Consider the following 24,098-nt stretch of genomic DNA (forward strand, 5'->3'; position numbering starts at 1 on the left):
ATGTTGCTAGGCAGGTACTGTTACCTGCCCTGGCCCTGTCCACAGGTGTGCCTTACTCAAATTGTCGCCTTAATCCTTTAAAAACCAGTGTTTTTTTGTGTGTGTATTTTCAACTGCGCCTTTAGTACAGTTTGTCCCGAACAGGAACCCGTAGAGCAACCCGTTCAGCGCATGGTCGCTGGTGATTGGTCGGATTGTCAGAGCAGCGTTGTGATTGGTTGGATTATCAGCGGCACCAAAGCGGGCGCAATAACACACTGTTGTCCTGACAGTTTTAACTTCGTGTTTTATGGCTGGTTAACTGTTAAACGATTAATTTCTTGGTTTGATTTGGTGCCGAGGGACAGTGTGAAGAAGCGCTGCTATCAGACACCTCTAACACATTTTTCATGAAGTGTTTCCTGACATTTAAATGCTGCTGTGACGGAGTGAGCTGTGTTAGCTTAGCGGGCTAATTTCCCTTTGGAATCACAGCTAGTTATTTAGCGCTATCTGTTAGCTTTCAGCTTTCAGGAGCCACAGCTGCAGCACCGACAGACAAGGTAACACAGGAGACCCAGGGGAAAGTAGCACCTGAACTACTTTTAATGTTTTTAACCGGCTTTTTGGCTCGTTTGAAAGTTTCTTTACTAAAGAGGCGAACGCATGTTTGTTGCTGCTTGGACAGAGGTGGACCACACCGCTGTTGGAACCACCACTTATTAGCTAATAAACTATAAGTTAAGACTGTACACTTGCTCACTCAGCACCTACAGCTGAATAAAGTGCAGAGTCACTATGTATAAGACGTGTCCGGACCAGTTTATCCTCAAATGTGACTAATGAATCAAGCAGTTCTTGGCAGAAAGTAGTTATATGCCTCCTGTCTAGGCTGATATTTAGGGGAACTCCAGAGAAATAATTATCTGTTGGGACCTGTACACAAATCTGTTGGAGGACAGATCACTTTGGGAGCATTTAATGACAATGAGCTTATTGAACGGTACAGTGCTCACTGCCTCTGCTGAAGGTTTTTGTGACCCTCTCTTTTGGCCACAAATGCAACTTGCAACAAATGCAATAGTGGTGATTTTGTCACAACCAATGATTTCTTATGTAATAAACCAAACATTTATTTCTCTTACAGTTGTTTGGGTAATTCACATATTCATTCATGTACCACCACCAGCTGAAGACATGAGACAGGCTGCTTTCATGCAAATTGCTTTATCATTTAAAATAACTGATGGACTTATTGAGAGTTGGATGGTGGAGAGGACACCCCCATGGTATCCTAAATATCAGAAGTATTCTTACTCTGGCCAACAATATTGTGGACCAACAATTGTTTGGAGGTCAAAGGTCAGAGCTGTCAGCTGGTTAACTTGCCTGCCCTTCTTCTCTTCCTCCCTCACAGCATGAACTGCCCTCCCACCAAGCGCCTCCGAGGCCTGAACCACGAAGTTAGGACAGCAGTGGCCTTGGATGATCCATTTGGAGATGATGAGGACTTCACCCAAGACGACTTGGATGAGATCGACATCATCGCCTCGCAGGCCAACACCTCGGCCCCTGCAGTGGTGGGGCTTGGGTCTAAACCAGAAAACAAACCAGTGGAGTCGACCTGGCCACCGAGTGCAGGGCAGAGCAAATCTCTGAGCAGAGCCACGATGAAGCAGAGCAGAGAGAACACGTTTGGGTTCAGCAGCAGCTACAGAGGGAATTCTGGGATACCAAGTAGAGAGCCTCTTGGTGAGTTTAGAGAAGAACCAGTTAAATATATTTAATCGTGTATTATCATATACATTAAAATCCTGATGATAATTTTTCAAATCATTAATTAGTTTTAAGATTTACATCCTAACAGGCGGCCGTTGATTTAATTTCATTTATGTTGTTTTTGTAGATTGAATCAGCAGCAAAAACAAACTGAGAAGATTATTTATTTATTCTTCACTGGAATCAAATGTGCTAATTTAGGAATTTAAAGAATCAGTGGGAAAACTCATGCAAATATATCTGTTTAGGTCTGAGTCCAGAAAATTCTAACTGTGAATTCCTTCTCATCTGATCCTGTTAAATTTCTTCCTCATCAGATTAAGAAAAGCGCAGTATCTTGGCTCTTTGTCTGGTACAGAGTCTTTTACTCTGATTGTAACCAAGAGCCAATTTGGTTTTTAAATGTACAAATGTTAATAGCTCAGGTAGCAGTGTTTTGTTCTTTGGGTGATAGAATTCACAAACACACATTTACATTACTTGTACATTTTTTCTTCAGCCTCTATAATGCGTGATGATAATTTTCATAGTATTTTGAACAATGAAAAATGACTTGATGAGAAAGTTATCATGAAGTTAATCGATATATATGTTGTTTGGATTCACAAAATAATCCTGTTGAAACAGCAGCTCAGTGGCATCAGTGTGAAGTAATGTTTAGAAGTATAATTTGCACAGTCAATGGAAAAGGTTGGAAAAGGGAAATAAATGAAGATCTACACCAGAGTGGAGGTTTAGACTCATCTGTTGAAGTTGAAAATAAAAATCAGTGAGTTGTATGAATCCAGAAGTGTAAAAAAAATAGAGATAGGAGCTGAACAAGAGCAAAAATAAAAAAATTAAGATTGTAAATCTGTTGTAACTCAGTTGTGTGTCGTAAATGTACATACTCAGCTGGGAACTTGTGCATATTGGTGTATATTTGTATACTGCATCAAGATGCATTGATACACCTTGATACTGTGTTAAAACATGCAGAAATACTGCAGCATCATTTATCAAGCAGCTTTCAAGTGAAGGTCAAACAGCTGGCTCAGTGTATGTTAGTTTTTGTATTGAACATGTTGACAGGTCTGTTGTTTTGTGTGTTCAGGTAACAGGCAGCAGCAGTTTGGATCGGACAGAGAGGACTCCTACAGTCTGCTGGAGGCTCAGCATGCAGAGCTGAAGAGGAAGGTGAGACTCACTTTATAAAAGTTTACAGAGAGACAGCACAGGATCAGGAAGGCAGAGAAAGCAGCTGTTGGAAATCATACAGAAGGACAGTGAGTAAAACTATATAATCAGTGCTCACAGCCATAACAGTGCATCTGATATTATATTTGCACATAAAATTTCACATTGTTGTTTCTAAGTTTTCTGTTACTTAATATTTTTGTTTAATGGGCTTATGAAGTGTCTTTAAACCAACCCCCTGAGAGCAACACACCAGTAGCAGAACACATAATAAACTGCTCAATATCCATAAAATTGCTGTTAGATATTCACCTTAAATACATTATATTCCCTGTAGGGCGACCTTGTGACACCTGGCCAGAGACGACCAATGATAAATTGTCTTTCACCTAATTCTGGCACATTTACAACAATGTTTATGATTGTGCACTTTTCCTACAACCCTTTATATACAGCGTCTTTCCTTTTATGTCCCCTCAAGTTACTGTAAGTTTGTTGTTTGTCAATATCACACACACTGTATTCTGTATCAGATAGTTCCAACTCTTATTTGAAGCTGCTGTATAGACACTTTGTGAAATATTACAACCACAAACTAACCACTATTCCATCAGATGGAAATATTCTACATATCTTGTGCTTCATTTACAGACATAGTTGGTGGTTTTTTAAACTTGACTTTATATTTATTTTAGATAAAGTGGTGTAGATTTAAACATGAAGTTTGGCTGCTCAACATAACTTTGTAATGACTGACCCACTAGCACCTCACTGCTTGTTAAAAGGTTTTTAAACAATGAATAACTTGATCTTTCATCTGACTCTTAACAATTTATAAATCTTTCTTTAGTCTTTAAACATATTCAACACTTTGAATCTTAGCAGTCATTTAATGTCAGCTTCCAGTGCCTCACAGTTTTTGATGGTGCTGCGACACATTTCAGTCTGCACTGAAGAAAAAGTCCAGGTTTGATACCCGGACCTGGTCGAATGATGCAAAGATCATCAAGAATAGGAGTAATGTGAGATTTAATATCGGTTTGGTTTAATTTAGAATTCAGGAGGTTCTTGTACCAGCTAAGAAGCGATGCTGGATAAAAAGTGCCTTTGTCTATGTTTTTGTGTGTGTACACGTTGTTAGCTGAAGGAGGTGGAGGATGAGATTGTTTTGAAGAGCGGGGAGATCCGTGTCCTGAGGGACTCCCTGAAAGCAGCTCAGCAGGAGAAGGAGACTCAGAGACAGAACCAGATCCTGCTGGAGACTCGGAGGCAGAGTGAGCAGAGTGACAGGGAGAAGGAGCTCAACAGGAAGGTAAAGGAGCTAAATGACAGGCATCCACAGCACATACAGTATGTTCCTCAGAATAACGTGACAGTGACATGTTGTCTGTGTGCAGGTTCAGTCTCTGCAGTCTGAGCTGCAGTTTAAAGAAGCAGAGATCAATGAGATGAAGACCAAACTGCACAGTTCAGAAAAAAACAAGGCCTCTCCACTGCCTAGAAACAGGTCAGTCACCATCATACAACTAACAACAGTTTAGATTGTCAGTGAAATATTATGTGTTATTTATCAGCACAAACTCCGGTCATTCTCTCATTGAGGATGTCCTATTTTTTTCTGTTTCTATATCATTGTAAACGGAATATCTTGGGTTTTGAACTTTTGGTTGGAGATGCAGGAAAACGTCGCCTTGGACTCAGTAAACTAATCAAACTCAACAGGTTCAGTCATAGTTGTGAAATTAGTGAAATTTCCTGAGAGTTTTGGAGATGAAGGTAAAACAAGACCTGCAGAAAATGTCTAACATTGTGTGTTTACAGTTGTTTCCCAGTTCGTTGTACTTTTGTTCATCTCTTTTTTCAGTCAGTGAAATTTTTTATTTTGTGTTCATAAATCTGGAAATAAAGATGACACTTAGCTTTTTTTTGAAAATCTTATATAATCTAATATTTTAAATTAAACATAAATTTATTATTGAGCCGTGTGAGTGGCTTGTTAGTGTTAACTTACAGTTCATAATGCAAATGTCTTACTGATAAGTATCATGAGCTTTGATCTATTTTTCCTGTATGTTCAACTGTATTTTTGTCTAAACATCAATTCTACACATAAAATGTTGGTATTTTTCATTGTTTAATAGAAGTTTAATCTTTTATTGAAAGTCCATAAATGTGATGTCTGAGACTGAGGGAATCCTGGTATTAACTCCTCTTAGGCTACCAAGACAGAAACTGTTTAACTCTTCTTATAGTGCAGTCAATAGTTAAGGGGTCAAAGGTCACAGGTTACACTGTAGTAGATGAAACAGTTTGCAGGTTCTGAACTAACCAGGATGACTGACCGCGTGATTAAAATCGATTTATCACACAATATCACAGTGACTGTCATCTGCTCATCTCTAATCTGAGAAGATGTTTCCTCTTCCTCTCTGCTTTCAGTCCCAAAGTGCTGAGCTCTCTCGGCCAGTTGCATCATGGGAGCGGAAGCAGCTCCTCTTCTCCAGGAAATGGTTTCATCACCAAGGAGACGTTTGGCGCCCAGGTCCCGTCCAGAAAGACACCGGTGAAGACACCGATGAAGACACCGATGAAGACACGGAGAGACGGTGTGTCACATGATGATGTCATGAAGATCTTGACAGTTGTGGGGGTGATGTGTTTGGTGTGTTTGGTGTGTTTGGTGTGTGTGTGTGTGTGTGTGTGTGTGTGTGTGTGTGTGTGTGTGTGTGTGTGTGTGTGTGTTTGGTGTGTGTGTGTGTGTGTGTGTGTGTGTGTGTGTGTGTGTGTGTGTGTAGTTAAGCTAAGGGTTAGGTTTAGGTTTTGGCAAGTAGTGGTTTAGCTAAATCTCCAGGAAATTAAAGCAAGTCTATGTAATTTCCCCAAAAGTGACAAAAGTGAACGTGTGTGTGTTTCAGTAGACAGAGGGACGTCCAGCAGCAGATCTGGCGACAACAGGCAAGAAGTGTCTCGCCCAGACCCCTTCTTGACTGTCAGACCTGCACATCTACAGCATCGAGGTCAGTTTATCAGTCTGCAGCACCTCCTCAAAAGGGTTAATGTAAATACATAACCTGCAACCATAGGCTGTAATAAAGATGGACGTAGCCTCAGTGACATCATCCATACGTTTCTGAAGAGCGGTTCTGAGATGGGTGAGAGCTGCTCCGCCGTCGTCTTCTTGCCAATGCCCGACTCCCCCTAACTCAGCACGTGTGGAGCGAGATTTCGGTGCATGTCAGTTTGTGGCAAGCACATGCTCACCAACCTGTCACTCACTGTGGCCACGCCCTCAATTATTCAGAACTTTGAGCCTTTTAATCGGGTGTGTTATAAAAAGATTAACTCCCTGTGCAGCTGTCCTGAAGGAGGAAATCAGCTCTAAAGAGCAAAACTGTTTTTTGTACCAGGCTAAACATGTTTATTTCTGCTGTTAGGTTGGACATTTTAACATGGGAGTCTATGGGGACTGACTTGTTTTTAGAACCACCCTCAAATGTTCATTCACAGAAGAACTGCAGTTTTTAGCACCTCTGTCCTGCACATTTAAATGTTTCTCATTTTCAAGCACCAACGGACTCAGCCCACTCATACTTCAATAACACATTTAATACATTACAGATACAGACATTAAATGCATAAAGAGTCTGTGAGTTTTTTGTTTTCAGTTCAGGTTCACTGGTAAACAGTTTCAGGATCATTATGTGGACCCTGATATCTGATGAGATCAGTTTACCGAACAGCTGATCCTAAACAAGAAGAGGCGATTAAAGGGTTAATACACAGATTTTTACAGTTAAACTTTTTAACAGTTGGTTGACAGCATTCGTGGCGTCCAAAAACCAGAAGCCCACTATTCTTGTGGGGTCTTGTTGCCTTGTCAGGACCAAAACAAGACCCCACGAGTATAAATGGCTGTACTTTGTTTTAGGGGAAGGGTCATTTGTGATGGTTAAGTGTAAGGGGCTCGGGAATGCATTATGTCAGTGGTTCCCCATGAAACAAATAAAACTTGTGTGTGTGTGTGTGTGTGTGTGTGTGTGTGTGTGTGTGTGTGTGTGTGTGTGTGTGTGTGTGTGTGTGTGTGTGTGTGTGTGTGTGTGTGTGTGTGTGTGTGTGTGTGTGTGTGTGTTCGTGTGTGTGTTCGTGTGTGTGTGTGTTCGTGTGTGTTCGTGTTCGTGTGTGTTCGTGTGTGTTCTGCATTGTCCTCCAGGTGGCGTCCTGCTGGGGTTGTTGCTGCAGCAGCCTCTGTCTCCCAGCAGCCTCAGCCTCTCTCACCTGCTGTCTATGAGCCTGACAGACATCCACCTGACATCCAGGTAAACACCCTGCACTGTAACCATGACAACCTGGGTGGTAATGGAGTGCAAGTCAAAAAGTGAAAAAGCAGCACTTTCTCCTCCCTCGTTACTGCCACTGAAGAACCTTTGAGTAAAACATTTAACGGTCACCAACAAATCACACAAAAAGGATTCACGTTCACTGTCTGTGACCCTGGTTCAGTAAAGTTGAGGATTAAAAACATCATGATCAGTGTTAAACAAATATGATCGCATTTGTTTCTAAAGCCAACACACCAGACTCCCTCTGAAAAGCTTGCATTTAAGTCGACATCACTCACTCACCAAAAATACACGGAGGACAATAAAAATAAAGTGAGACTGTTAATGAAATGTTAGTGCTGTGATCACTTCAGCACGTACCCCACAGTCACCACGGTGTCACTGAATCCACCAAAACTAATCTCAAAAAGATCTTTAATTTTTTTGATGATGGTAGTTGTAATAACAGTATTATTGGTGGTTGTGCTACTAGTCGCTCACGTCCCAGCTCTTGCACAGACGAGCTGAACTGATGTAAAAAACTAACTGGTGTGTTGTTGTTTTGTGTGTTGTGTCGTACATCATGTGTTCAGTGGCCTCTCAGCAGATTTTCTGCTCCACTCTGGTGCAGCAGCAAGTGTCAGCGGAGGTGGTGCTCCCAGAGCTGCTTTGAGTCCGGTCCAGAGTCTGGCCGTGACTGGATTGAGCATGCTCAGTCAAAGCCGAACAGCAGTCGCAGCCAGCAGCAGGAACAACAGGTAGGCAGGGTGTCTGAGGACACAGCTGCTACTCTGCTGACACTTTACAAACTTGTACACAAGAGATGAAGGTTTTATTGATGCCAGTTTCTTTATCTATTCCGTTAACCATTCCCGATCAATTTTGTTTATGTGGTAAAATCTTGTTTTGGCGTGTAGTTTAAGGGAAAAAGCAGAACAGTTCTGTGGACAGCAGTACCCTCTTGTGGCCAAAACAGCAGCAGTGAAATGACCACATGGTAAAACACCATCATGAGGTTGTGTGTTTTTGTAGATAATTACCAAAGATTTACTGAATCCCTGTAAACTGTATGTTACATTTTCACTGATAGCTTATAGTTTCAGGCTATGAGACCTGCTCAACACTGGGATTTACCGTTTCATCATATTTGAAACACTGTTTTCACAAAGAGCTCATACATTGTGTAACATAATAAAGACCTGTGGTTCCCTGAGTGGGTGACTTGAGGACGGGTCTTCTTTTCCATTTTTATGCTGTACATTGTTAATAACTTAATATCTTTTCATCATGTAAAAGTAATGAGCAATAAACTTAAACTAGTGGCAACTAATGACAGAACAGCTCACAGTAGTTGGTTGTTATATTAATTTAACATATTTTACGGTTTGTGAAAATCAGTTAGAAATGGAGACTGTGAGTAGTGATGGAAAGATTTGTTATTGCAAAAGGAGCTAAAATAAAAGCTGAAACAAGTGATCAACAGATGAATGAAACAGATATCATAGCTATTATTTTTAGCTTAACGGGTTGTACATGTTTGGGGGGTTGGTGTGGGACGTGCTGTGAAAAAAGATTCCCTAAATGGTGTTTAGGAACCACTGATCCAGATTTTGTGTGATCGACTACATTTATCTGAAGTCAAATAAAGAAAAACAAAAATCTCAATTTGTGTTTAGGTCATGTCCTGGCGCCGTCCTTCTCCTCCCTCTGTTGGACCTCCACCTGTCTCGACTCCGTCAGGATCTGGACTCGCTCCGGTCGGACTCTGCTCGCGGCAGTGGTTCAGACTCTACAGCTGCCAGCTCGCTCCCAGCGGACCGGGCTGCTCCCACTGCTGGACTGGGAAGACTTGAGGAGACTGGTTTGTCTGGTTTCAGCGTGGAGGACACTGGCTTGGCTGCTCTGCGACTCCTCTACCTGCTGCTGGCCCACAGTGACGAGGTGATGACACGACAGTTACAGGAAAGACACTTGTAATGACAAAGCAAACATATGACTTACAAACCATATGATTCATCTCAGTGGTTTTATCCTCATAAACAAACCCTTGAATTACAACACTGTGCAATTCTTCAAAGGCTTCTTTTCCTTTTTTGGTTTTAGGCTTTGCAGAAACAGTTTGCAACAGTTTCAACATTTTTGTTATTCATTGATCTACCAATTATATTCTTCATAAATTTAAGTTTAAGTTAATTTAAAGTTTTGTTTATAAATTGTTAGGTAATAGTGAAAGAATGTTCTAATGTCTTAGCCCATGTCGTCAAATCTCTTATTTTGTCAAACCTAAAACAGAAAGAAAAGTGTGGAGAAGCTGGAATCAGCATTTCAGTGTTTTTACATTTAAAAAAAAAAAAAAAGATTGAATAATAAAAATGATTATTCAACTATCAAGAATAACCATAATACCAAACCATAAATCATCAATAAAGTTTTATCTGAATGGAGCTTAGTAATGTTCAGTTGTTTGTGCACAGCTTATAGAGATAATGATCATGTGCCTTTTTGAAAATTTGAAAATTTTTGCTGCTCCTTAGGTGGTGGAGGCTGTGTTGTCAAAAGAGAGTCGATGCAGAGCTACAGAAAACAAGGTACAAACTGTAACTCTGTTACTGTATTTCCTCACCATCGTTACAGAGGAGGAGGTGATATCAAAATATCAGCTACGTCTTCATAACACGATGAGCTAATTTCCTGGACAGAGATTGTTCACTTGAATTTCCCCTAAAAGAGATGTATTTCAGTGAAGGCCTCCTCCCTTCCTCCCTCTGATTGCAGGCTGAGCCATCTGCTGCAGGTGTGTGTCTGAGCTCCCAGAATGCCTTGCTGCAGTCAGTGTTACGGCTGTGTGAAGAAGGACTTGGCGGGAGCAGCTCACAGAGGGAGGAGCTCGTCCTCAGCGCCATGAAGACGCTGTGTGTCCTCATTGAAAGGACGCCACAAACACACACTGACAGGTACACACACACACTCACACTGAAATTATTTGTCAACATAATTTTCATTTTAATTTATACTTATTGAATTAATAATTGTACAATTGATTAACTTTTTCTGTCTTCTATCTTAACTGTGTGAGAGCTGCAGTGACACTTCACCCACTCCACACACTCACACTCTGCTTTAATGCTTTATATTAAACCATTGGGAAATTTGCAGGATAACACATGCACAAACATGATGCAACACCCAGCTGGGTGGGACACTGCAGGAGACAGAGGAGTGGTTGACCAGGGAGTGTATGTGTATGTGTGTGTGTGTGTGTGTGTGTGTGTAACACTTTCCACTGACTGTCAGTGGTTATGTAACATGTGACTGTAAAGTACCTGCAGGTATTTCCAGTCAACATGTGACAGAAAGTAGAAATAACTGACGAGAAATCTGCAGCAGATAAACACGGCTGCAAGTTTCTGGACATTATCTGCTGATTTATAAAGAAAAGAAAAACAGAACTGAGTCACTTCTGAATATAAAGACTTTCATGCCATCAGTGTCCTGAAAAAAAAAAAACACCACCTTTTAGGGTGTTTTCACACCGGAAATTAGTTTGCTCTGCTCTGATTCAGTTGATAAGGTTTGTAAACTGGTTCAGTTTGATTTCACAAAGAGAAAAATTAAAGTGAACCAAAACGCATCACGACAAACCACATGAGAACATTAACTCTGTTCATTGGTCAGATTGTCTGACGGGAGCAGGAAGTAAAAACTGGAAGAAGGTCCTGCACTCTGGACTGTGACGTCTTACGCAACATAGATCGGGGCAGTTTACCTACAAACGCTTCGGTGTGTCATCATAGTGGAGCTAATGTTGAGGATGTACAAAGACGTGCTCACGTCATGTCTAACTGTTTAGCTCAAACCTGTGAGTTCACCTGCTAGTGGGGTCGGATTGAGTTCAGAACTAAAGACCACCTTCTCGAAAGGGTCTGGGTGTGGTTGTTTCGGTCCACACCTGAGTGCGATTACTGTTCACACACCTGCCCAAATGAATTGCACCAAGGGGGAAAACGAACCAGGGTTTGATTTAACCTTTCATAATGCATATTCCATCTCTCCAAGAATATCAGCCATTATATTGTTATTTGTTTTTGAAGCTGGTACACGTTGGGCCGACTTTAGTTCTCAGTGATTCATCACTTTCTTCAGGCTCATCAACAACAGAGATTCATGAACCTGCAGCTTCTGGAGCATTTTTTTAGTTTGCCTAATGTTACCTCTCTCTCTCTCTCTTTGTCTCTCTGTCTCTCTCTCTCAGGTTGCAGTGTGTTTTGCAGGTGGTGTGTGCGTGTTTATCAGCAGACAATAAGTTGCAGATGATTTTAGAGTGTGTGTCCATCCTCACATCGATGTCCGACCTCCAGACTCTGGCTCAGCAGCTCTGCTCTCAGCATGGTGAGGCTCTGTTACTGCACTGACTTTAACTCATCTGTAGTTTAATATCATCTGTATACTAATAATGTTTTGTGTAATGTTTTTATCTCTAAATATTCTGTCAGTTGTTGAAGTTTTTGCTTCACTTTGAATAAACAGATTTACTGTGACTGAACTTAAGAACTGTGTTTGTTTTCTTTAGACCCCTGTGTTTTCCTTAAGTTACTCCAGTACATGAGAACCAGACCAGACAACCAGGCAACTCACACAGACTGGATTCTACTGGACCTGCAGGTAACACACACACACACACACACACACACACACACACACACACACTGCAGAGACGTATTCTAGTCCTACACGAGGTGTGTATGACAAGCAGCAGGGTTATGGTCTGAAATGTTTTGAGAGAATGTTTTTATGCAGACAGTTTACATCCAAAGACAAAGTGTTTCTGCCTGAATCTCCTCACTGAAGGGGAGTGAAAAGGGGAGTGACGCCTCCTGGCTGCTTCCCACGAGTCATAAAAAAAAAAAGATGCTGTTAAGATCCAACAAGCATTTCAACTGAAGCCTGGTCACATCTCTCCCACTGTGTATAGTTGAGTGTCCTGACTGAGCTCAGCTGAAAATCAGCTTCACAGTCGACAGTCAGTTGTCTCAGTTTATCTGGGCCATAACATCTGGGCCACATGTGTGTTAGAGCTGTGACTGCCAGTTATTTTCATTATCAAGTAATCGAGTTGAGTTTGATAAATTAAATTTGTTTAAATGTATCTTTTGCTTGGATTCCTTTATTTTCACATTCCCTGAGCAGGTCAGTGCGACCTGTTCACCTGAGAGCAACACACTGAATATACTCCTGAATAACAGCAAACAGAGACAGAATAAAACACAATAGTTCATCAGACCATATCTACAGTATTTATCATTAAACTCTAGTCCTAAAGTCACTGAAGCAGCGACCTGGATTCAAAGCTGCACTAAGAAATATTTTAAATTTAATTCTAGTTTCCCCTGTTTTAAGTGTATTCGCTGATATTTCAGTAAGAAGCCTTTTTGTTTTCTGATGTGCTTCATGTTTACTCTTTGTTTTGATAAACTTTATTGACAGCAACTGAACGAAATGACAAAGTAGAAGTTGATTTATTAAAGAAAACAGTTTTAGAGAAGAGAAAGTGAAAGAAGCAGAGTGGTGAGTAAGACACGACTCTGATGTAATGATGTGGAAACATGCTTTGTATTGAATGTATGATGTGAACTGTGACAGTACAGGTGACTTCAGGCGTGAAGTACCAGCCTGATAAAACCTCACTCTTTGTTTTCCTGACAACACCTTGAGACTTGAGAATGAACAGTCTGACCTGTTGATGTTGTTTCTGTGTCTCAGGTGGTTCGTTTGTTGACTAGACTGATGACTCAGAGAGCAGAAAGCTGGACCACAAACCTGCACAGCAGCTGTCAGTGTTACACTGAGGTAAAAACGACCCTCTGCTCTGAGTCTTTAGATACTGACACCAAACTTTGTTTCTTAGTTTTGAACTCGAGTCTCTCTGTCTGTCTCTCTCAGTTGGTTCAGACGGTGGTGATTGTTTTCCATCGTCAGTGGTTGGATCTTCGTGGTTCTCAGGAGCCGTCAGACTCGACAGGTCAGTCACATTTCAGATTTAAAGCCTGAGACTAGAAAAATGCACCGTTTCGTCTCTAAAACAAGCTGTGACCGTTGCTTCAGGCCCGTCCCGACCGCCACCACTGTGCCCCGCCCCCTCGCTGCCGTGGTGGCGCAGCCCGGCGGCGTCTCTGCTCAGGGAGTGTTTGCTGCTGCTGCACTGGCTGCTGCTGCATCACGGCAGCTTCTCAGAGAGCTGCAGGCCGCTGCTGCACATGTACGACCAGGTGATCCCCGCTGTCCGAGAGACGCTGAGGAAGATCCCCGAGCTGAGCGAGAGCGAGGGTACACACACACACACACACACAATGTTATGTGCTGAAAAAATGTTGTAAACTTTCATCTTGTGACTTCTGTTCCACTTAGACCGTGATGGAACAAAGTTTGTTTAGGTTTGTTGTTGTCCTGTCTAAACCTGCAGCCTCTCTGTGATACGACGCAGCTGCAGCAGCTCTGCCAGTTCAAGTTCGGCTCAGACTGAACTGAGTTTCACTAAAACGTGGTATAAATGGACATAATGTGGGTGTTTGCCTGAAAACACCAGATCTTTTCAGACAGAGGCAGAGCTGTGGGGCTATTTGATCGATCACTCTTTTTCCTCTCAGATTCATGAGATGACCAGTATCACCCTCTGGTAACTTCAGTCACTAAATGACTTTGTAATGGTCCTTTGTTTTGTGCTTCCTGTTTCCTGTCTATCAGAGCTGGCATTGGAAGAGATCTGCCGCTCGGAGGGCGACGACACTGATGACATGGACACTGACACTGGATCCTGACGCCTCCATCAGTGACCAATGAACAGACATGAGAGAAACCTCAGACTGAGGCTGAATCTGTTTTTAGATGAACTTTTCTGACATGAAGTGGATGTTGAAGGGAAATGAGGGACTAGAGAGAGGTCAGCGGTCTGAACTGAGGTGATGAACAGTCACAGATTTAATCTGCTGACTGATGGGATTTAACAATAAAACATGAAGGTGAGAACAACAGTGCTCATGTTCACCTGCTGTGTTTTCTGTCTGTCTTCACCACCTCCTGTCTCACCTGTCTGTACTCCTCTGTAACAGTCAGGGCGGCTGCTTCTCGTGGACATACTTGCTAACAGGATTAGCCCTCGTTCCAAAGTCATTAATGTCTGTACCTGCACCAGTGCTTTGAAAACAAGACTATTTTTTGTACTGCTCTGTACAAACATAAAAAAATTTCAGCCTAACTTTTAAATCATTGTTTTTCAAAAATAAAAATGTTATGACGCAATTACTCTTTGATGGTATTTTCAGGATTTTATCGATACTCTTTCTGATACAGTTCATCACCTCCTTTTAATTATGTGCAGGAAAAGAAGAATCTAAGAACTGAATGAACATAAATTTGGGGAAACTCACCGTTAGACGGAGGAGAGGCTCCACATTTTGAGAAACTCAAAAACTAAACCTGCAAGAGATTTTCTGATGGTTCAGGAACTTTTGGGGTGGAGTTTGCAGGGATGGCCATTGTTCATTGGTCAAACACAGACCTCGTGGCTACTACAACTGGTCCACTGTAATACTAGTATTAGAATGAGTGGTGCACATCTCCTGTTTTATGGATGGATTGATTGATTGATCTCCGGAGGGAAATAAAAATGTCATAGCAGCTGAATGACAGTAAAATAAAATACAAACAGACAAAGATAAAAATACACAGAAATTCCAGAAGTATAAAATGGAAATAAGTAGCAGATAGATATAAATAAGTAGGTATATGTATATGGACCAATGTGCAAGGGGTTTTTCTGTGAATCATAAAGATGCATTACAGAGTCTGATTGCACCGGGCAGGAATGACTTCCTATAACGTTCCCTGACGCAGCCGAGTCGTATGAGTCTGTGGCTGTATGTGCTCTTAAGTTTGTCCAGAGTTTTATGGAGGGGATGGGTGACGCTGAGCAGATGTGAATGAAAGAGGGAGGGAGGGAGGGAGGGAGTGTCGAGCAAGTGAAGAAAAGAAATCAAACTATTTACTAATAGTTTCATCACAGTTAAGTTTTAAAACGGAAATAAATATAAACCATCAAACACTCAGCAAGTCGTCAACTTTGGAGACAAACCTACAGGAATCATTAGCATGTGGCTAATTTGGACAAACAGTAACATAGAGCTGGTGTTTGTTTTTAGCTTTTCATAACCAGTCGGTCTTGATGTCTGAGTAAAACATACAGACTGTGGATGAAAATGAAAGTGGGACTTTAAGACGTTGCATTTCTAAAAGTCTATATGTTGAACAGGGCTGTACAGAGCAGTAAGTTTGTTCAGAGCCACTTTAAAATGGTTTTTGTGGTTTAATTAAAAAACTTAAATTTCTTAACTGTAATTTATTTTTTCTGCATCATTTTAATGCATATTTAGTTCAATTTGTATTTAACATTTTCATTATACTCCACATTTAATCTTCTCTGTAGCTACTGTGGAAGTTCACATGTTGGAGATGTAATTTATCTAATGAGAAATGACTTTAACTAACTGCTGTGTGACTGGAGGAGAAAACCTGTGACACGTTCAGATCCTGCAGTTATGTTGTCACATTGAATCAGATCACCTCTTTAATAAAACTTTCCAGATCTCTAGTCACATCTGAAAAGTTGTAATCACATCAGAAAATGTTAGATTTGTAGAAAAGCTGAAAGCTGACAGCAGACATCTCAGACAGGTTTCACACTGACTGTTGATGTAGGTTCAGAACACAACAGACACCAAAGAAAAACCAGTGCAGGACCAGAACCTTTGTGAAATACCTTTATTTATTCTCCAGCAGTAACTGAGGTCTGAGTCACACAGTATATCAGTATAAGGCATCCTACTGGCTGCTGCAGGTCTGTTGGTTGGTGATTATCCAGCTTTAGTCAAAGGAAACAAGACTCGACTTTAAGGAATAATTTTAGTCCAGTTTTCTCATGATTACAATTATTTTCTTATGATTTGACACAGTGAGGTTCTTGTGTTGAAGCCGTTACCCTGTTGTCCTGAGATCTAATTATACTGTCGGGTTCACATATCAGCAGCAGTTGTCTTATGATCTCATGAACTGTATTGTTATTTTAGGATGATGCTCAGTCCGAGTCAGTTTCATCAGAACAAGAGGGGTTCCTGAAATAAGCCGGCCCATATTTAATTATTATTACAGTGATGCACATGTTTGTTCTCAGGACACAATTAGAGGTTATGTTGCAATAAAACAAAACAAAACAAAAAAAAAAATAGTTAATTGTTATTTAAGGATAACTGTTCCTGCAAGAACGTTTGCAAGTGAAGCTTTAATCCTGAGATAACAGGCCTGACAACTGTTGTGTCTCATGTCAGAGGAGTTAAATCAGGATCATCGGAGGACGACAGGATACTTTGATATTTTAATGTCAGACTGAAGCTGAATTTAAACAGCTTGTCATTGTCGTCCACTTTGTGCTGACATTATTAGATTTAACAAACAACTCTGACCTTCCTCTTATAATCCTAGGGAGGGTAAACACTGAGAGAATTAAGCTGTGTCCCATTTTAGACTCCTTCAAAGTCCACCCTATTAAAACCAGTGGTGTGTCCAGGCAGCCTTCATCAACTCCTTCAATCAGACACAGTCATCTAACCAGCTGTGTTAAAAGCACAGCTGCATGTTGTCATCAGACCTGGTTCATCATCACTGCAGTACAAGGAGGCTGTGAAACTCCTTTACACACAGGATCAGGACACAGTGTATTTACATGCACTGAGGTCACCAGGTTACTCTGAGAAATCAGGTTAAACAGGTAATCAGGAAACGCATTCACATGCAAACTGTGGACACATGCAGCGGCTCAGTGAACTCATTTCTTTCCTCCCCCTGACTTTATTTTGAAAGCGTGGATTTCTTATTTTAACTATTTTAACTGGCAACTTGATGGTTTCAGTCTCAGTCAGACTTCTGAGTGAGTTATTTTGAATACAAGCAAATGACTTATAATAATAATAATAATAATAATAATAATAATAATATGTAATTTCTACTTTGATTCACCCACTTCATTACTACCACTGTTTAAAGTCTTTGCCATGCACATGCATGCTTGTAAATAAAACTGGAAACCTGGTTACCTGTGTACAGGGTTTCTCCAGAAGACGGCTGCTGTAGCTGAGGAAATCAGGCTCTAATTATAGAAACCTGGTGTCTCATTTACTGGAGAAACAAAACTGTAACCTGTGTTTTTATGATTTTCAACAAATCCCATGAAAAAAGCAAAAAAAATCAGGAAGTACTAACACAAAGTTAGTACTTCCTGATTTTTTTTACCCTGTAGCCTGTTGGTTCCTAGTGACAATGTAAATACTTTTACTATTTTTAGTAGTTCAACGATGGAGCTCTGCCTCAGGACCTGAAAAACATCAGGCTTGGCTATTATAATTAATTTATTATTGGCTTTGGTCTTTTTACAGGATTTGTTGACAACAATAAAAATGTAGAATATAACCAGTGTTACTGTTATTGTGCATGTAACCACTGACAGAAGCTCAGACGCTCCCAGTTTAACTCTTTAGTTTTTAGGAGTTGACAAGGAGCACCTGAACACACCATTAGTGCTGGTTTGTGTCAGGTACAGGTGGAACTGGTGACTCAGTTGCAGTTCAGATGATTTGTGGAAGACGAGGAGCAAGTTCAGGCCTAAAGGTGTGGTCACCTCTGAGGAGGCGGAGCTAGAAGTGAGACACAGCTAGAGAGAGAGAGAGGAAGGCACCTGAGGGTCAAGTACGGTAATCCAGGATCACACTGTCTCTGTAGTGTTTGTATGTTCTTGTATGTCTATCTTTGTGAGGACCAGTTAGAGTTTTGACTGTGAGGACATTTTGTTGGGTCCTCACCTGTTTTCAGGTCGCTCTCACACCTGTGGTTCAGTTCAAAATGATTAGTTTTTGTCTTTTACTTCTGGTCCAGTTTACATTCACACATTTTAAAAAAGAGCTCAAAAAAAGTAGCAGAGCATGAGCATTCTTAGTATTATTAGACTATTAAATTACTGACACGAACTGCTTATAGAGACGCTCTGACTTAATGATCAGCTGTCGTAACATCCTGTGGTTGGTCCCTTTGTTTTCACACCTTAAATAAATTACAGCTTGTGGTGTGTTTGCATGGAAGCAGCCTGAGACTTTCCCTCTCAGGACGTCTGGGTCTGGTTGTTTAGTTTGCGCCAGGGTTCAGCTGTTCGGTCCGAACGACACAAACTAAACAGTCAGATGCAGCAGAGCTCATGTTAACTGAACCAGCAGGTTAGTGTGAAAGGACCATTAGGGTTGAAGTTAGGCTAAAGGTCAGTTAAGAGTCCTGGGGTCGTTCAGCTGTGATGGTTAGTTTGAGGGGGTTGGGGATGAGGGTCCTCACAAGTATAGAAGTACAAATGTGTGTGTAAGTGTGTGTGTTAGTGTTTTTGAGTCCATGTTGGCACCACCTGGTCATCGTCCTCTTGTTTGCTCTGTGGTGTCGTGTGTGAACTGTGATGCGTCTTATGCACGTTGTGATGTGGCGTGCAGGGATTGGTCAGCCATGGGTGCATCAGCAGCTCAGACGCCTCCAGTCTTTCAGCAGGAGACTTCCTCAGCATGCAGCCAATCAGACACTTGGCCCGCGGCGACAGCCAATCAGGCAGGCTGAAGGTCCCGCGGCGGATCTTTGCAAACAGCACGGCGGGCTGCGTGTCCTGAAACGGGTATCGTCCAATCAGCATGGTGTACAGAGACACGCCCAGGCTCCAGATGTCCGCAGCGCGGCCCGAGTAAGACCCGTTCCCATTGGTCAGCAGCTCAGGGCCGACGTAGGCGGGGCAGCCGTGTCTGTCCGTCAGAGAGTCATCGTCATGGCTACCGTGCAGAAGGACACAGTCGTCAAGGCCGAGCAGGGCGAGGTGAGTCCTGCAGGAGGAAAACCACAGGTCACAGTTTAGTCTTAATGCAGCAGCAGCGTAGTATCTGTGGTACTGGTACCTTGTCACCAGTACTAAATTGCTGCTACTGCTAATACTTCTGATACTGTTGATGTAAGCAGTATTATTATTAATGTCAATAGTATCCATAGTACCCTTAGCAGTACCAGCAGATTTAGTGTATTTTAGCAGTATTAGAAGTTAGATAAGTACCAGTAGTATTTTCAGCAGCATCAGTAATATTTTTTGCAGTGTCAGCAGCATTATGAAGTATTTCTTTGCAGTACCAGTGGTAATATTAATTATATTAACAGTTTGTTATGCAGTATCAGTAGGATTCATAGGAATGGTATTTTCAGTACTATCAGTAGTAGTATTAAAGTAACAGAAGTAATTTTTAGTCATATTTTCTGCAGTATCAGATTTTCTAAAGCTGTAGGTTTCATTATTACAGTCTAGTACCTGTCTCTGTATTTGTTGTAGTATGCAGTATCAGTAGTATTAGTAGTATTTTCAGAGTACCTGTCTCTGAGTCTCACCTGTATCTGTCGGTGAAGACGAACCTGCGGAGCTTCAGGTCTCTCAGGACGACTCCGTGGCGATGACAGTGCATCACGGCGTTCAGCATCTGAGTGAAAAGAATCACCGCCTCCTCCTCTCCCAGACGCTTCCTGCTGCGCACATACGCGTGCATGTCGCCATGGTGACCGGGCAGGAAGATGTACACACTGTCCTGGCCAATCACCACGTCCAGCAGGCCGCAGATGTTGTCATGGGGACCAATGCGGGCGTAGGCAGCCAACTGCCCCTGGTAACCACGCAGAGGGAGCACCTGTAACCACGGTGACCGGACAGTCAGGGTAACTTGGTAACAGCTGCCACAGTTAAAAACTGTATTGTGTATGTATTTTTTACAGTATCATGAGTATTTGCAGCAGTATCAGTAGTATTTTAAGCAGGATCAGTAGTATTATTTGCAATATCTGTCCTCTGTGTGTGTGTGTGTTACCTGGCAGGTGTACTGCTGTTGTGTCTGTGTGTGCACGGCCCGGTAAGTCTCCTCCCCCTCACAGCGTTCAAACAGGAGGTACGGTCCAACTCTGGATGGCGATTGGCTTTGGCTTGACTTGGGGGCGGGGCTTCTGGGACTGAGGCAGGGAGGTGGGCCGGGTGCCGGAGGAGGCGGAGCCAGACGGGCTCGTTTACATTTCAGTAAAGCATCCTGGGGCTCGTCCAGTAACCTCTTCAGACACAGATGAGACCTGGCTGTGGCCATGCCCTCACTCCTCTGTGATTGGAGGAGACAAGTGACATCATCAGGTTCAGGGAATCTAAGTGCACTGAAGCTTTGCTGCTCACCTGAGAATCATCTGTCTGGACGTAAGTAACTTAAGTCTCAGTCTTCTGCTCTTTCTTTCTAGCTCAGTTGATATTTTCACAGTGTAGAAGAACTCCTCACTGAATGTTAAAAGTTGTCTGATTTCTGTCTGACCTGTCAGGTGAGCCACTCCACAAACGAGCTGTTTCATTTCCTCTCTGCGGCGCCCTCTGCAGGTGTAACCACAGCTGAGCCCCCCCCCCCTCGGTGATGTTTTCACATACATTCATCAGTTATATTAGTATCACATCTCGCTGTGTTCTGCTTCCCCTGCTGCTCACATTACTGTTAACGTGTCTATAGGCTTCATGATGCAACTTCCTGTAAGCTGACAGACGCCTCAGCTTTCAGATCGTTGCATCAGAGCACAACAGTTTATAGTTTAAACAGGCTTTAAATACAGTCAACACACACACACACAGTGAGAGAGTGTTTTAAATAAAGTTTTTCAGAGCCTGTAGCCGTCGTGCTGACACTGTGTGGAAATCTGATGTTGGCCAACTCTGCTTTTACTCTGGTGAAACAACCTGAGTCACACCGTCACCGTGGCAACGTCATCCTCCAACACACATGCACACACCCAGTGAATCTGCGCTGTTTGATGTCTCATCTCCTCGGCTCCGTGGAGGATTTCTCCTTGACTTTCTGCTGCAGTTTCAAAATCAGGGATCAGACTGTGAACAAACAACTAAAGAAACAAACTGTTTCGTGCTGAAACTTGGCTGCGGCTCAGAGCGAGCTCTCATCCTGCATTCCTGTCATTGGTCTATCTGAAAGATGAAGCATGTTCCGGGTTTTATTTTCCATACGAGACAAATCGGGATCCTCTACCCGTGATTACTCTGTGGTTTCTCCACGTTTATAATATTGACCCAAGTTCTCTTCTAAAGTGTCTCAGTTTTACTTCACAGCTGAAGTCTAAGACAGACGTGTCTCTCGTCTTAGACATGTCTGAGCTGACTGTAACCTCCTCCTCTCATCCGTGGGCTCGTCTCCTCTCTCGAGCCTTGATGTTTAGCCAAAGATTTAGAGGCTTATGGGAAATTATGTTTGTTAAAATACTTAAATCTTGACTAAAGAAAGTTATTAGATACTTTCTCTTATTAAATCATATTGAGTGAACAGCACCGACACTCATACTGTTGAGAAAGGCTCTGTCTGAGTTAGTTTATTTAGTTGTCACAAATCACAGTGGGATTTTGAATGAGATATTCTGGAAGTTATGTGCACACCTGTACACCTGCTTATCCAAGAAGTTATTCAATCAGCCAATCATGTGGCAGCATGGCTTCACGTCATGACTGGATGTATTGATCCAATAAGCAGCAGTGCTACAGATGGAGACCGCGTGTCGATGAGAGAGGTTCGAACAGATTGGCCTGATCGGCTGATTGATAATCCCTCTTCACAGCTGTGGGGGCAGGAAAGCATCTCTGAGCGCACACGGCCAACATCCAGGTGGATGATCTACAACAGCAGAAGACCTCGACAGGTTCCCCTGCTGTCAGCCAAGAGCGGAAACCCGAGGCTGCAGGAGGAACAGGCTCATCAACACTGCACCGGGAGAGACTGGGTTAATGTAGCCTGGTCTGATCGATCTGCCGGCTCAGAGTTTGGCATCAGCATGAATCAGTGAACCAAACCTGCTTTGTGTCCAGGCTGAAGGTGGTGGTGGAGGTGGTGGTGGTGGTGGGAATGGGAATTTTTTCTTGCCTCACTGTCCAACCACTCACTCATTTGAATGTCACAGCCCGTCTGAGTTTTGTTGCTGAGCATGTGAATCCCTCTGTGGCCACAGTTCACCACCTTCAGGCTGCTACTTCCAGCAGAGGCACAGTCAAAACTCAGACTCCTGCTCCTCAGTGGCCCCGTCACCCGACCACCTCTGGGATGTGGTTAAACTGCAGATTTCTAGTATGAATGTGCAGCTGACCGATGTGCTGCAGCCATGACAGCGTGGAGCAGATTCTCAGAATAAAGTTTTCATCATCTTCATCAAATCAGAGCTATTTTTCAGACTTTCAGAAGTCCAGAGCAAACAGCTGCTGGGGGCCGTGCAGTTTGTCTGAGAGCTCGCAGGTTGACCCTGAGTTGAAGACTGGTTCGTCAAACTCTAATTTTAAAGGTTAAGAATGAACTTTGACCCCTAAAGTTGAACCAGTTTTAATCCCAAATGAACTCCTCTGACTTCTAGTGACCTTTTAGAGTTTCTATACTGTACTCAGGAAATACTGTATTTTCACTTCCACTATATTTATCTGACAGCTGTGGTGACTCGGTACTTTCACATTAAACATAACAACATATATGATCAACTTAAAACACATAATAATTTCTATAAACTACCAAAACCTAAGTGAAGTCGTGGCAGTGAGCTCCACCTCGACAGGCTGCAGTTCAACAATAATTCACTGTGAACTGTTTCTCCTAGTTTCACTCTTAGTTTCGCCTTTGTGCATAAAGAGAACTTCAGAATGAGCTTTACACCTTTTTTTATATTGATTATTACGCTTTTTATTTTTATTACATTTAAATGTGTTATCGCTTCACTGCTGTTAAAGGACAGAGGACTTCTTCCCCCGCTGGCCTCGGCTGTTTTCTTACCGTGTGCTCTTCACTCTGGTCCGGGTGGCGGGGCGACAGGAAACCGGTGGGGCCGCGGGCTGGAGTCCGGCACCGGGGGGACCGGGGGGACCGGCACCGGGGGGACCGGGGGGACCGGCACCGGGAGGACCGGCGGTGACGTCTTTGTCTTCTTCTTCTTCTTATTGTCTCGGTTGCGCAACCTGTCGCCGGTCAGTCAGCTGTCGGTGGCTTCAGTCTGAATCAAACACAGACTCAATGAAGACTGGGACAAAAAAAAAAAAAAAAGCCGAAACTTTTTATTTAAAAAATAAAATAATACTTTTTTTTCCTTTTTTAAATTTTTTTTTAATGTATATCCGGAGTTGAGGCGAACAAAGCCGAAACAAACCGAGTCCTCAGGTCTTTCTGTTCGTCCCCGAGTTGAAGTAAAAATGCTCCCCGTGTGTCGGGTCGTGTAGATCCAGGCTGGTCCCGGTCGGGCTCGGTCGGGCTCGGTCTCCTCTGGCCCTGCTCGCCTCCAGGACTTCCTGCGGGACTGGGACCGGACCCTCCGGATCCCGGGATGTTTGCTTACGCTGTTTCCTCCCGCGATGTCGTCATCCAGGGGGCGGGGCCTCGATGTTGCAACTCCGGAGCGACCAGTCGTCAGAAAACTGAGGCAACCTGCAGATTCACGGCCGGTGCCGGTTTATTAGGAACAGCCGTTCGTCTATTAGGAGTTTATTCAGCTTTGTGGTCATTTCGGAGGCTGCAGTTTGAGGTGCTGTTGAATTCTGTTGCATGAAAACACAGACAGACTAAAACAGACTGAATGACAGCAGGAGTTATCAGGGCTGTGGCATTAGATTGCATTAGTGTTGGAAGCTGCATAAAGTCAGTGTCCATGTGTCTGTGGCTGTAGGGAAAACTGCAGCCCTCA

At 42.7% G+C, this 24,098-nt stretch overlaps 2 protein-coding genes across 7 annotated transcripts; one reads left to right on the forward strand and one right to left on the reverse strand.

The window, feature by feature from the left end:
* Positions 1 to 218: 218 nt before the first annotated feature.
* Positions 219 to 14,552, forward strand: atrip (ATR interacting protein). 2 transcript variants are annotated; one of them, XM_071493805.1, is made up of 18 exons: positions 219 to 542; positions 1,397 to 1,731; positions 2,852 to 2,934; positions 4,076 to 4,246; positions 4,332 to 4,441; positions 5,374 to 5,540; positions 5,850 to 5,951; positions 7,145 to 7,250; positions 7,847 to 8,011; positions 8,930 to 9,194; positions 9,788 to 9,841; positions 10,029 to 10,207; positions 11,506 to 11,642; positions 11,824 to 11,915; positions 13,014 to 13,100; positions 13,194 to 13,272; positions 13,356 to 13,577; positions 13,995 to 14,552. In XM_071493805.1, the coding sequence occupies exons 2-18, from the start codon at positions 1,398 to 1,400 to the stop codon at positions 14,066 to 14,068; spliced, it is 2,427 nt and encodes an 808-aa protein (XP_071349906.1). In that variant the 5' UTR covers positions 219 to 542; position 1,397; the 3' UTR covers positions 14,069 to 14,552. The 2 variants fall into 2 exon arrangements, with proteins under 2 accessions (XP_071349906.1, XP_071349907.1); XM_071493806.1 differs by having other exon boundaries at positions 5,853 to 5,951.
* Positions 14,553 to 16,052: 1,500 nt separating this feature from the next.
* trib3 (tribbles pseudokinase 3) lies at positions 16,053 to 23,756 on the reverse strand. 5 transcript variants are annotated; one of them, XM_071493811.1, is made up of 5 exons: positions 23,568 to 23,756; positions 23,198 to 23,414; positions 20,225 to 20,503; positions 19,755 to 20,047; positions 16,053 to 19,204 (listed from the first exon to the last, which is right to left on the reverse strand). In XM_071493811.1, the coding sequence occupies exons 3-5, from the start codon at positions 20,489 to 20,491 to the stop codon at positions 18,715 to 18,717; spliced, it is 1,050 nt and encodes a 349-aa protein (XP_071349912.1). In that variant the 5' UTR covers positions 20,492 to 20,503; positions 23,198 to 23,414; positions 23,568 to 23,756; the 3' UTR covers positions 16,053 to 18,714. The 5 variants fall into 5 exon arrangements, with proteins under 5 accessions (XP_071349912.1, XP_071349910.1, XP_071349911.1 ...); XM_071493809.1 differs by having other exon boundaries at positions 23,198 to 23,441; XM_071493810.1 differs by having other exon boundaries at positions 23,499 to 23,756.
* Positions 23,757 to 24,098: the final 342 nt, after the last annotated feature.

The sequence above is a fragment of the Trachinotus anak genome, unplaced genomic scaffold, assembly GCF_046630095.1.
Source record: "Trachinotus anak isolate AG129_WGS33_773 ecotype Australia unplaced genomic scaffold, CSIRO_AGI_Tana_v1 ptg000013l, whole genome shotgun sequence".
NCBI lineage: Eukaryota > Metazoa > Chordata > Actinopteri > Carangiformes > Carangidae > Trachinotus > Trachinotus anak.